The sequence below is a fragment of the Castor canadensis genome, chromosome 10, assembly GCF_047511655.1.
Source record: "Castor canadensis chromosome 10, mCasCan1.hap1v2, whole genome shotgun sequence".
NCBI lineage: Eukaryota > Metazoa > Chordata > Mammalia > Rodentia > Castoridae > Castor > Castor canadensis.
In genome coordinates, this window is record NC_133395.1 from 10,544,269 (window position 1) to 10,557,537 (window position 13,269).

Sequence of the window (13,269 nt, forward strand, 5' to 3'; positions counted from 1 at the left end):
ACAACCCAGAGTTCAATTCTTTGTCAAATTTAGAAGGAGTAGAGATAATCTTTAGTTTTCCATTGTATGGTTGTCTAAATCCTTTGATTTTTTAAAATAACCTCTAATAAGGAGAAAAGGAAAAAACACTGAAAGTTTCTTCTATTAACAACAAAAATTGTTAGTTAAGACTCATGATGACTGAGGAAGGTGCAAAAAAGGAGAAAGGATCACTTTTGCAAGGGGAATAAAGGAAGTATAAATGTGCCAGAGAAACAAGAAATGAGACATCCCTTCCTCCAAAGAAAATAAATAATGATGGGGCCAAAGCGTTTCAGGAGTCAGGAATGGACTGTGGGTATAAACAGAAAACTGTGTATTAGCATCATGAGAGGGGTCTATTGAGAAGGCTCAGCATTCATGAGGGAAAAGCATCCCCTTGGGGGGAGTGATCTGGAGACAAATGCAGTGGGTGACCTTTCACAGCTCAGGGTCCCTCAGTGCATCACTACTTCATCCACAAGTGCAGTGATGACAAAGCACAGAGGATTGTAACTTAGGCCCGTAGCTTCAGTTATAAAACCCTTTGGAAATTCACATCCATAATCCAGGGTCCCTTTGTGCCAACCTAGAACATTGTCTTTCCAGTCCTCAGTGTCTTCAGGATGAGACTGAAGAGGTTTTACAACCCTCTGGGCTGGATCTAGAGGTGTGGAACTTTTTGTTTTAGATTGAGAACATCACCCATCATTTCCTGGTGAACGTCAAAATATGTGTAACATACTAATGCACTGGTGTGACTCGGCAAATGAGTGTCACATAGCCCAGCCTTCCCCAAAGCTAACCCTGCACCCAGGCTTACAAAGGGACACTAGTGTGGACCACAGTGTGCTTCACATTCAAATTTCACCCAACCTCCATCTCTCTAAATTGCAGGGCAAATCCTCGGAACTTTAATTTTGACAATGTGGGAAATGCTATGCTGGCATTGTTTGAAGTTCTGTCCTTGAAAGGCTGGGTGGAAGTGAGGGATGTCATTATCCATCGTGTGGGACCGGTAAGCAGCACGTTGAATCTTTTGAATGCTTCCAGGGTGGCTTTTCGTTTGCTTTGATGAATACCCCTGTTTTTCATTTATGCAGATCCATGGAATCTATATTCATGTGTTTGTATTCCTGGGTTGCATGATTGGACTGACCCTTTTTGTTGGAGTAGTTATTGCTAATTTCAATGAAAACAAGGTAAGATTTCTTGATTTGATACCACAGGCTTTATCTTTTCCAACCTCTCACTTTGAGCTATTTTTTTCACACACGGCATGAAATTGTATTAAACTGTAATATGACTGGTATAGGTAATCTGTATAACTATTTTACAAGCCACCTCATTGCTGCCTTTCAGGCGCATTATTTAGGAGTACAATTCTCTTGCTAAATTTACCCTTTTAGTAACAGTGTCATTAATTCACCCACAACTGAGAAGCGCATCTCCCATTGTTCAGATTGAAAGGATGTGTAGCGAGTTATTACAATACAATAGCTGAAAGTGATGCACTGATTGCACGTAATATTACTTTCACAAAATGTAAATTGCATGCCTCTTTGTAACTCAGTGGGCGCACTCAAAATTTTGATGGGGTAGGGAGGTACCATACCAAATTTTCAATCCTAATTCATAGAATAAAAAGAAGCTTTTCTCATTTCATATAAACTTTCTGTACTTCATGAACTTGGGAGGCATGCTGTGTTCGTAACAGAGCCAATGATCAGAACAAGGCTCACAAGTGGGTAGACAGCAATGTCGTTTCCCATCAAAAAGTGAGCTGAGGACAGAAGATTCTATTAGCACTCTTTGGAGAGATGCTTGTTCAGGGTGTAGCTGGTAAGCTCTCTACAGTGGAAGGGTTAGTCTTTTGGAATCATAATAATGGGAGTGAATAGTCTTTGAGACTTAGGACATACTTAGACTTTACATATGCCACTGTCGATTCTTACAACTCTGAAATGCACCAGCAAAGAAAAAGCAATAACTTATCTAGGGCATATAAGGAGTCAAATATTGGGGCCAGAATTCAGATTTTGTGCCTGTGACTGCAAGGTCTGTGATTCTTCAAATGCAAGGGTATAAAAACCTCTACTGCAAACTAGAATTGCCTGCAAAGCACCTGCTGTTCGATGTTATTCAGGGCTTCAGCTGATTCCCATGCATTCCCATCAGAGCTCTTTGGTTTGTGTAGCTCCTCGTGGTACAGTATCATTCACTGTTCCCAGGCTCAACGTGTGTGGTACCACTTAATCAGTCTTGATTGTCGCCTTTGATGTGGGCCTAATGAGTAACGTCACTTCATTCAGGCTTTCAAAGAGTGCAATTTAAAAATCCCCCCTTAGGCCTCGATACTACTCCAACCCAAAGGAACATGAAATCTTAGAGTTAGACAAAAGGGTAGCGACCACATTGCATGCCCCTCTGTTTTTCCTCCTAACATGTTCTTAAGCAAGTTTCCCTAAGTCCTCTAGTGTGTTCAAGCAGAAAGAGGAAGATGGGTCTTTTTAGAAGCCTTTGAGCCATATGGTGGAGCAGACACTGGGAATTCCAGGAAATAAGCAGAAGCTAATCAGCCAGTTAACCAGAAAGCTTAGCCATTGCTCACTCAGAATGGCATGGCCTCCTGATTTCCTGGGTCCAATGACAGCTCAAAACTCAGTGACATAAATGATTCAACATAAATTGTTCAATAACTGAAAAAAATCTGTAATTAGTTGCCAGTCTTGAACATGGTGAAATGGCTGTGAATTACTAAGGACGTCTGCCTCCAACACTGCATCTATGTTCTGAAGGAGGCCCAAAGTCACAGCCTGTTTGGGAGTGGGGTGTGGAAGCCCAAATGGGCACTGAGAGAAAAGGAGATAGTAGAAGTCCTCTTATCAGACATTTCAAACTTGATTCGTCAATTGGAGATATAAATTTCTAATATATAAGCCTTTTAGAAACATACTTATTTTTTCTTCAAGTTTATAGAAGGTAGCACATGAAACTATATGACAGCATTTATTCACCTGTTATTCAGTCATGCGATGGATTTGTTTGGGTGGGTACTAGTCCAACATGTAACAAACTCAAGTAAACACTAAACAGAGATTCCTGCCCTCACAGAGCACACATCCTAACACCACACCCAGGGTGTATAAATACATTTCCAAGAAGAGAGAGAGAGAGATCTGAGAAATATGGTAAGTTAGTGGGGCAATATTACCAAATTCAGAATTATGCAAAACTATGACTGCCTTAGAAAATAGAAGCCTTTTTACAAAGCTCCAAGCCTACACCAATAGTACGATTTTTTTTCTGTGTTCCCTACCGTGATACAATGTGTTTGAATAATACACTTAATTTGATAACAATAAACATACAGAGATTTTTAGATATTAATGAGCAAATGACAACTCCTTGTTTATTATTCTTTTGGCTCCCTTTCCAAACTATCTTGTTTTATATAACAAAAGAATAATTTTAAAGTCTATTGTGTCTAGAGAACAAGGATTTATTTGCAATTTGTGAGAAAAGTGGCTTAATAATACTAACATCAGGAAAAAAAATCATTAAAAGCAAATACTATTATTAAGATAAGTGGTGTAATTAATAAATGACAAAAACACTAATCACTTTCTAGATATAGAATTCTGCATCTCAATGTTCTCAAAGCAATGGTTAACCAAGTCATTAAAAAATCTTGCAATCCAAAATATGAGATATATTAATACAGTTTACTTAAGAAACTCATAAACAAGACAGAAAAAGGACATACGAGATTTTAGGGGGACAGTGCTGGGGTTTGAACTCAGAGCTTTACGTTTGCTAGGCAGACAGTCTGCCATTTGAGCCACGCTGCCAGCCTGACATATGAGATCTGACACAATAAAAGAATTTGTTCTAATGGCAATTTAAAAAGCCCTGATCCCAACAATTTGAGAACATACATTATTTTCAGATACAAAGTACATGCTCTAAAGTCCAGAAAGCAGTAATTTCCTGAGAACTGATAATGTACAGAATGTATTCTGACCATAAAAAAATAGCCAAAACCCCTCATAATTTATAAATATTAGGGTACCATCCTAATTCATTATTTTAGTCAAAGAAGAAATAGAATAAAAAAAATCACAAAATCTTTAGTGATAAATGTTTTAAAACATCAAATATAGAAGCCCACAAGGTATAGATAAATGGGTTATGGAGAGAAATCCATAACTTTAAGTGCATATGTTTAAAAAACCAAATGTTAAAATGTCAAGTATCCAAATTAACAAATTACAGTAAGAACAACAAAATAATAGCAAAGAAGTTAAATGGAGGAAGTAAAAAATATTAAGAGAGAAATTAATGAGATGAAAAATAAGAAACCTCTATAAGGCTCAAGAATTTTTTTTTTTTAAAAAAGCTGGTCCTTCAGAAAACCAAGCCAAAAACTTCCAGCATGATTGATCAAGAACAAAAATATAAGAAAGAAAACTAAGTAACCCATTATAGTTACAACAGTGTTGGTGTTGGTACAGGGATAGAAAGTTAGACTTACAGAACAGAGCAGAAACCCAGAAAGGCCAAGTGCATGGAAAACAGGTACAGCTCAGCAGATCAGTGCAAAAAAGTAAGACCAGCAGTGGGAGCTGAGAATCTAAACTGAGGTCCCCAGTTCACAGCATCCTCCAAAATCATTTCAAATGACTTGAAGACCTAGACATGAAAAGCAAAGTTTAAGGCATTTTAAAATCATGTAAGTATTGATTTTGGATTCTGGAGAAGTTGTGTATTCATTGGTACCACCCATAAAGGAAGATCCATAAAGAAAAAGCTCATAAATTAGATAACACTAAATTAAAATGTCTGAGTGACAAAAGGCACTATAAAAAAAAGTGGTACAAGACCAAGAAACAATACTGTACTTACAACTCATGTAACTGAAAACTTTCTACCACACAACTATCTATCAATAATAGATAAAGAATATATATGAAATAAATAGGGTCCATATATATACATAAATTTCTATAAAACACTCAAAAATATAAAAATATGCAAAGAATATGAATGGGCAATTCACATAGGAAGATGGAAGAATCACGATTTATACACATAGAAATGCTTCATCTCAGTGTTAAAACTGAATTAGGGTAGCCAGATGCAGTAGCTCACATCTGTAATCCTAGCTACTCAGGAGGCAGAGATTAAGAGGATCATGGTTCAAGACCAGCAGAGGAAAAACATCAGTGAGAGTCCATGTCAATCAATTAGCCAGTTGTGGTGCCATGTGCCTGTCACCCCAGCTACACAAAATGGCCATAAGTAGGAGCATCACAGACTGAGGCTGGCCCAGGCAAAACGCAAGACTGTATCTGAAAAATAACCTAAAGCAAAAAGGGCTGGAGGTGTGGCTCAAGTGGTAGAGCCTCTGCCTACCAAAGGCAAGACCCTGAGTTCACACTCCAGTACCTCAAAAAAAATAATAATTAAGCACATCTCTCACCCATCAAAATGGCTGAGAAAATTTCTAATGATGTCAATATTGGCAAGAATATAGGAAAATGGGAACACTTGTATATTGCTAGGAAATTTTTGCTCTTTGGAGAGCAACTTGGCAATACCTGCTAAGGTAAATGTGCTTAAATTCCTAGATACTAGCAATTTTTCTCCTAGAGATTTTTAATGGAGACCCTCTCATAGATGTGTACTGCAAGACAGCACCTGAGTGTCCATTGTACCATTGTTTATAGTCCATAAACCTACAACAAGTAACTTCTGATGTATTTCTGCAATGGGCTTCTCTATGTGAGCCATTAAAATGAACATGTTATGCCTAGGACTCTAGCTATATGAAAAACATACTGTTCAATGAAGATAAAGACAAAGTGCATAAAAAATATATTGCCTGCCATTTATGTCAATTTAAAAATTCAAAACAAATATATTCTTTTGTACTTATACATACATTATGGCACAAAATTCTGAAAACCAAATAAGGATAAGGTACCCTGGAAGGACAGTCATCAGCTCTAGGGAAGGAAAAGGAGGATAGAGGTGACACTGGTTCTTTTTCCACCCAGTTTCTTCAACTACACTTCTGCCTTTATTACATAATAAAATATAATACAATGCAGTATAATTTATGTGCATTTTTATCAAGTACTCTACTTTATAATTCAGAATACCGATCCCATTTAGGAAATTATCACAGCACTAATTCTTAAAGAGGCAAATTCTATAACTTCATACCTCTTAAAAATAGTTTGCAATTGCACAGATTAGAATCTTTTTAAGAAAAATACCCTTAACTAGAAGCAGCAGCTTGACACGTTGTAATTTTGCTGCTATGAAATGAAAGGAAACTAACCACTATTAGTATCCTTTTCTTGAAAATGTAATCATGTAGAAAACTTCTTGCAATTTTCCCAAATCCAAATCAAAGATTAAAAACTGATGGCAGCGGAATGCTCTGATACACATGGCCATCGTTTTAGGACTCTTCTCTATTCGGATTTGAGAATTCTGAGCACATTTCCCTAGGCACCGTGGCGTTTGCAAACTATCTTTATTGAAAGTCCCTGTGCTAGTCCTGTGTATAAAACCATGCCATCCACCATGTCCTTTTCCTTTTCCTTCGGCTGCTTTCTTTCTTTGTCAAGGGGACGGCTCTGCTGACCGTAGATCAGAGGAGATGGGAAGATCTCAAGAGTAGACTGAAGATTGCTCAGCCTCTTCATCTCCCTCCTCGCCCGGGTATCAAAGATGCTCTGATTTTATTCATGTTGGGCACTAGTGTTCACGATTCCCCAGGAGCCTCAGACTGCAATTAAAATAATAATTGTGAGACCACTACGAGGTGTGCATAAGTTAATACAGAAACAGGCTCCAAACTGCAGCTCTCAATAAGGCTATTAAAATCAGCCACCCCAAAGGCTGTGCTCCAGTGCACTCAGAATGTGCCTTAATGAAAAAATGAATTTTTAAATAAAATATATTTGTGCTTGCCTTTTAAAAATTATGAGTGAAATGTATTAAACTGACAGAAATTGAATGATGTGCTTCTGCTTCCAATACGGACTGCGTCATGCACTGTCGTTTTAAATATTCAGAGCCAGCCGTTCCTGCAAAACACTTCACAATAGATTGAACTGGAGGGGGAGAATGTAATGGGTTTTAAGATGAGCATTAAAGAAAATGAAAGACAAGAAAGTAAATGTGACCCATATCTAAATTGCCCTCACTTAAACCTTTCTTTTCCAGATAATGATGGTTTTAGAGCTAAAATGTATGACATAACCCAGCACCCGTTTTTTAAGAGGACAATTGCGTTACTTGTTCTGGCACAGTCTGTGTTGCTGTCCGTCAAGGTACTTCACTTCACCCTGAGACCCTGGGAGTGAATTTTCTATTTCTGCAACATCCGGGAATACTGCAAACTGCCATGCACACCTGCATGTGTCCTTCAATAAAAAAGATTCACAGCTGTGTAAAAATGGGTAGCTGAGGGGCAGAATCTGTGTGTATCCAGTGGTTGTAGCAATGACTTGTGTATTCTTCTGGTTACAGTGGGATGTCGAAGACCCTGTGACTGTCCCTTTGGCAACAATGTCAGTTGTTTTCACCTTCATCTTTGTTCTAGAGGTACAGTAATGAGTCATCTGGCTCTGGGGGGGAGCTGTGTACAATTTTAAAATAAATTGGTGTCTCCCCTTTGATGGTATTCACTTCCAATTCTGTGTTCCATTGTCTTTGAAGCCTTCTAGGGGGACAAGGGGCACTGGGAGCATGCTCTTAGACTATTTTCATTTTTAGGCTATTCTCTTGCCTGGAACAAAGATTTTACTTTACAGTTCCAATTGTTCTAACTGCATAAATGCTGCTGTCAACTCTTGTATCTGAATGGTGGCCTATCTACTTATGTGAGCTCAAATAATTAGAGCAAACTGCACAAGCCACTATAATTCAGGGATTCAAATTACACTGTGGTGGCAAAGAAAACAGTTGGCCAGCAAAGATTATTTTATTACTGCTCTGTATAAAATATCGCTTTGCAGTACAATCTTCTTTGACACACAAGTAGATTTTCATTTCACCCTAAACTGCCTGGTGTTTCCCAAAATCTATGTTTTTTTATTAGAGAAAGAAAAATGGTTTGCTGTCAGAACTACCCATAAAACAAGAGTGTGGAGAATATAGATTTATAACCTACTTAGCTTCAAACATAAAATCGGATATCTTGGTGATACACTCTTCTTTCTGCTCACTACATCTTTAAAAATATAATCTACTTCAAGTCAATAGAGTTAAACATGTGCCAAGCACTCACTCTCTGTTTATTCTCTCCATTACCTTTCTCCAGGTTACCATGAAGATCATAGCCATGTCACCTGCTGGCTTCTGGCAGAGCAGAAGGAATAGATACGACCTCCTGGTGACATCCCTCGGTGTCGTGTGGGTGGTGCTTCACTTTGCTCTCCTGGTAGGCACATAATTCAACTTTATTCTAGTTAACAACTTCAGTTCCACTTGGTTCAGTCCTGTTTCCAGTCTCATTCCACTCCATGTCAACGAGTCTTGGGTGTTAGATGAACCTCCTGAGCCCAACTTTGACCAGGATGGTCTTTCGACATGGTTGCACATACATGTGCATGTGTGCACCCACCCACACTCTTCACACAGGCAAAACCTGGCTTAGAGTGTGCAAGCCAGAAAGAAGAATCTTGACCATCTTCTCATTTTGCCTTTGTTTTACCAAAGAATAAGACAATAAAGAATGAGGAAAACAGAAACCAAGATTAAAGATTCTGTCTAAATTCCTAAGCAGGCTGGTGTCAGAAGACTCAAGCCCTGTTCTCTGCACCCACATGTAGCCTCCATCCCACTCCCATATAGTCAGTATTTTTAATTTAATTCATAGCTACTTCCACTGCCTTATTGTCTCCAGACATCTAGCTGCCAGTTCTCTAAAACACATCCTTTTCATCTCTATACGTATGCTTTCTCACTAGTTTCCCTAAAATACCTTCACTTTCCATTTATTCTAAGAACCAGCTCAAAATCTATAGGCATAGATGTGCTTGACTATAGTCTAGAGTGAGGTTGCCCAGTGGAAATAAATTGTGGCCACAAACGTTATTTAAAAATTTCTAGGAGCTACATTAAAAATTTGAAGAGAAACAGATAACAATAAATTTAAATTTTTTCTTCCTTACCAAATCCAAAATACTATTATTTCAACAAATAAACAATATAAAAATGTATTAAACAGGTTACATTCTTCTTTTCCTTGGTGTGAAATCTTTAAATGTGGGTTTCACATTTTCAGCACATCCTATTTTGAACTGGTTATTTTTCAAGTGTGCAGTAACCATTTGTGGATATTGGGCAGTGTGGCTTTGGAAGATCTGGGCTCTAGTCTCAGTTCAACCATTTTCCAGCCTTGACTAAGTTATGTGTCTTTGTTTATCCTTTCTTTCCTGCTCTGAACTTTGAGCTATAACTTCATAACCCACCTATTCCATTATGAAGACCATGTATGTAAACTTTCCACAAACAGTAAAGATTATACTAACCCCATAAGGTATATTTTAAATACCTTTTGTTTTTTAGTCATCCTTGAAACCAGCCAAAAATAATATCATCCATTTTTCTCCATTCTCCCACCATCTTTAATAATAATGGTATGTCAACAAAGATTCACAAACACATAGAACTCATTTACCCATCTCATCAGAGAGGCCTGCTTCAGTATGAAATTCTATATGCACATATTGAATGTCCCTTTTAAACCAGTGGTTGCCTTCAGCATCAGGGACTATTTGAGCTCTCATTTAACTTCAATTTGTTTTCTCAAAAAAATCAAGGATTTTGAGCATAAAAATGTATAGGCATTGTGCTAAACTGAGAATAAAATGAGCAAACCAAAGACAGTCATTATGCTTGGTAATCTTATAGCCAGGAAAGCTAAACAGATATTCAGAGCATGCTCACAAATCAATGAGAATTATGCTATGGTGCAGAAAAGGGCACCCGTGTTCCTGTGACAACATGTAGGAGTGGGAGGTGGCTTCATCAAAATGGTCCTGGAAGGTATCCATCCCTAAGAGGGTGAGGATAAGGTGTCATCTTCAGAGTGAGGGGAGAGCATTTCAGGCAGTCATCCCTATGAAGCAAGGGTATGGGAGCGGAGGAAAGTGAGATAACTTGGGTGGAGTATAAGGAGCGAGGGTGCCATGGTACAAGATTCGGACCTTGTGGTCCAGATGAAAATCAGTGGGTCATCATCCTATAAACTGTTGGTTTTTATTACTTCCAGAACTTAAAGGGCAAAGATAATAGATCCTAAGATAACATGAAAAGAAGAGGAAACAAAGCCCGTGTTTCTTCTTTTGCTAGATAAATTTTAGCTAAAAGCTACTCAGACCAAGCAAAAGAATAAACTTCCCAATCCCAGACAGCACCAGAAAGGAAATTCTAAGCCCCAAAGACTAACTTGCCTATTCTGCTTGACTGATTTTGTTCTTTCCCCAAGAACCTCTGGGATCAGAAGAGTGATCTTTCTCTGCCATATTTTTGCAGTGCACTGCTGGGAAAGAAGGCACAGGTCCTTGTCCCTCATCCACAGATTCTCTGTGTGCACATTCCTGTCCTGTGCCTCACCAAGGATCTCACTGGACCCCCTTCCCAGGGGCCATCTGTGACTGTTGTCATTTGGCGAGGCATGATGGAGAGTGATGCCACTTTGGCATCAGCTGAATGTCAAAGTTATTGCAATTGTAGCCAGTGGCATCTTTGATTCTCAGAGGAAGCCTTCTTAGTCAGAAAGCACAGAGTCATTGCTTGCTCTAATCACATACTTGAAGAAAGAGCTGCATGTGTTCCTGAATAGGGGGATGGTCTCTGAAACAGGCTTAGACTAGTGACCCTGTGACTGGTCTTCAGAGGGAAAGAGTCTGCCTTCAATAATCTTTTCAGCATCAGCCCTTTCTCTTCATCAGTATCCCCTTATTTTCTATCTCACTGACTTCCTCGTGGTGCATGGTTCTACTGCATTTCCATCCCCTGTCCTCAAAGGAACTGGTCGCTGTTTTATGTAAAATAACTTTCAAAATACAGAATTCAACTGAGCAAAACAAAGCCCAAAGTTTCATTTGAGAGTTGACTTTATATCTAATATTTATTCATGAGTTTTGGCAGTGACCTTTTCAGCACCTTTTTTAGTTAAATTTCTTATATGAATTTTCACATTTTGTTAAACTAATTATTCAGTAGACTTCACAGAAGACTTAAAATGAAAAATGGAACTGTAACAAAATCTTTTGTGCAAATTATAAGAGGCTGTCTTCTGTTTAAATTTCAGAATGCATATACCTACATGATGGGAGCGTGTGTGATTGTCTTTAGGTTTTTCTCCATCTGTGGAAAACATGTGAGTATGCCATGAAGAATCCTACCAAAGGTCACATATGTATTGAAGAAAGAGTGGTGGTCAGTGACTTCGCTATCCTAGGTGTTTAGAGCTGTTTTCAAGAAATTACTAGACATCATAAGTAAAGATTAATACAAATATTATTAAAATAAATCAGGAGCTTTGTTATTTTGTGGTATGTTTCCTGCCATATATGTTTAATCTTCATGTTTGCTGGATAAACTCAATCATAATTGCAAGATAATATATTAGTTGTGAAAACAAAAGTCTTTCTTAGTGTGCCTTAGTTTATGTTAAGTAACTTTATTACAAACAAAAAAAATCCTCACTGACCAGTGATTGATTTCTTTGTTAATATTCATGCATACATCTCTACTTACATTTTTCATATTTTAGAAATTTTGTTTCCTTTTTGTTACTAGCATTATTTCATATATACATCCCATATGTCCACATAATCAATATATTTAATAATTTGATGATTATTTAGTATTGTGCCATTATTTAGACTTGCTTTTGTGAAAGTCGGTGGGTAAAACTGAGTTTATTTGCTACAGTAAAACATGTGCAGTGTTAATAGTAAATTTCAGAGCAAGAGGAGAGAAACTGGAAGACCAAGTATTATTTTTATTAATTTGGCTGGAGAGACTGAACAGTTTGAAGTATGAGTAGAATTTCTCAGTGCCTGGTGGGTTTTGAATAGTGTTTAGATTTAATGCCTAGTAGGAAGAAACTTTCAAATAATATACTTGAGAATCACTTGTGAGCCAACCTGCTTAAATATTACTCAGTTCCCAGGTCTTCCACAGCTTGACACACGGACGACTGTCTGTCTCCCACTGTCCCCTCCCCACATTTCTCCACAACACTGTATCCCTCCTCTTCCAGGTAACATTGAAGATGCTTCTCCTGACAGTGGTTGTCAGCATGTACAAAAGCTTCTTCATCATAGTAGGAATGTTCCTCTTGCTGCTGTGTTACGCTTTTGCTGGAGTTGTTTTATTTGGCACTGTGAAATACGGAGAGAACATTAACAGGTTGGCATATAGCTGTATTTCTATTCATCAGTAAAATCATGAATAAAAATTTAAATGTTTTTGACTCTTAAAAACTAGAGGTGAAGAAAAGGAAAGCAATTGGTTGGAAATTAAAATAAAATAAAATATCCAAATCTTCAGTGACATCTTCCAAATGAAAAAGATATGCATGTTTACTTTAGAAAACTTAGAAAATTAAGAAATAAAGGAAAAGAAAAGAAATCCATGCTTCTACCAACCCTCAGGAATAACAAAGTACCAATTATCCCAAAGATAATAGATTATTTTTTAGATGAAAAAATTAAGATGACTTGCTCTTCGATGTGTGGCTGCTTCTCCTTTCACGGTATAGACCAAGTGAAAAAGGGAATCCCTTTTACTTGCCAAAGCTCACTCAATCATTCAAGAGGAATGGGAATAAATTGATAGTAATAAATTGGTTGGCTTATCAGATCACTTGTGGGAAAATATAAATGACAAACAATGGAAAGTGTCAACCAAAATTTCAGCAAAATCCACCTATTTTGGTGGTGACAAACCATGCTACTTTGTGTCAAATCTTACTATTCACATTCTGAGATTTTTTTTTTCTTAAATTAGGCACGCAAATTTTTCTTCAGCTGGAAAAGCTATCACTGTGCTATTCCGAATTGTCACAGGTGAAGACTGGAACAAGATTATGCACGATTGCATGGTAAATATTCCCTCTTCACTACTAGTGCCTCGACTCTCTGAAATGCGCAATATTGGGGGTATCTTCCTTGTTGACATTAGACTTTGTATTAAAAAAGTATATTTCTTACCTAT

The 13,269-nt window shown here is 37.7% G+C and overlaps 1 protein-coding gene across 6 annotated transcripts in view; it reads left to right on the top strand.

The window, feature by feature from the left end:
* The window catches only part of Nalcn (sodium leak channel, non-selective), a 305,907-nt gene that overhangs the window by 273,467 nt on the left and 19,171 nt on the right, over positions 1–13,269 (top strand). For all 6 annotated transcript variants that reach the window (XM_074043034.1, XM_074043036.1, XM_074043032.1 and 3 more), the window contains 9 exons: positions 916–1,036; positions 1,122–1,220; positions 6,657–6,750; positions 7,258–7,364; positions 7,564–7,638; positions 8,357–8,476; positions 11,357–11,425; positions 12,314–12,462; positions 13,063–13,156. In XM_074043034.1, the coding sequence (XP_073899135.1) occupies positions 916–1,036; positions 1,122–1,220; positions 6,657–6,750; positions 7,258–7,364; positions 7,564–7,638; positions 8,357–8,476; positions 11,357–11,425; positions 12,314–12,462; positions 13,063–13,156 (928 nt within the window). The remainder of the gene's footprint in view (positions 1–915; positions 1,037–1,121; positions 1,221–6,656; positions 6,751–7,257; positions 7,365–7,563; positions 7,639–8,356; positions 8,477–11,356; positions 11,426–12,313; positions 12,463–13,062; positions 13,157–13,269) is intronic.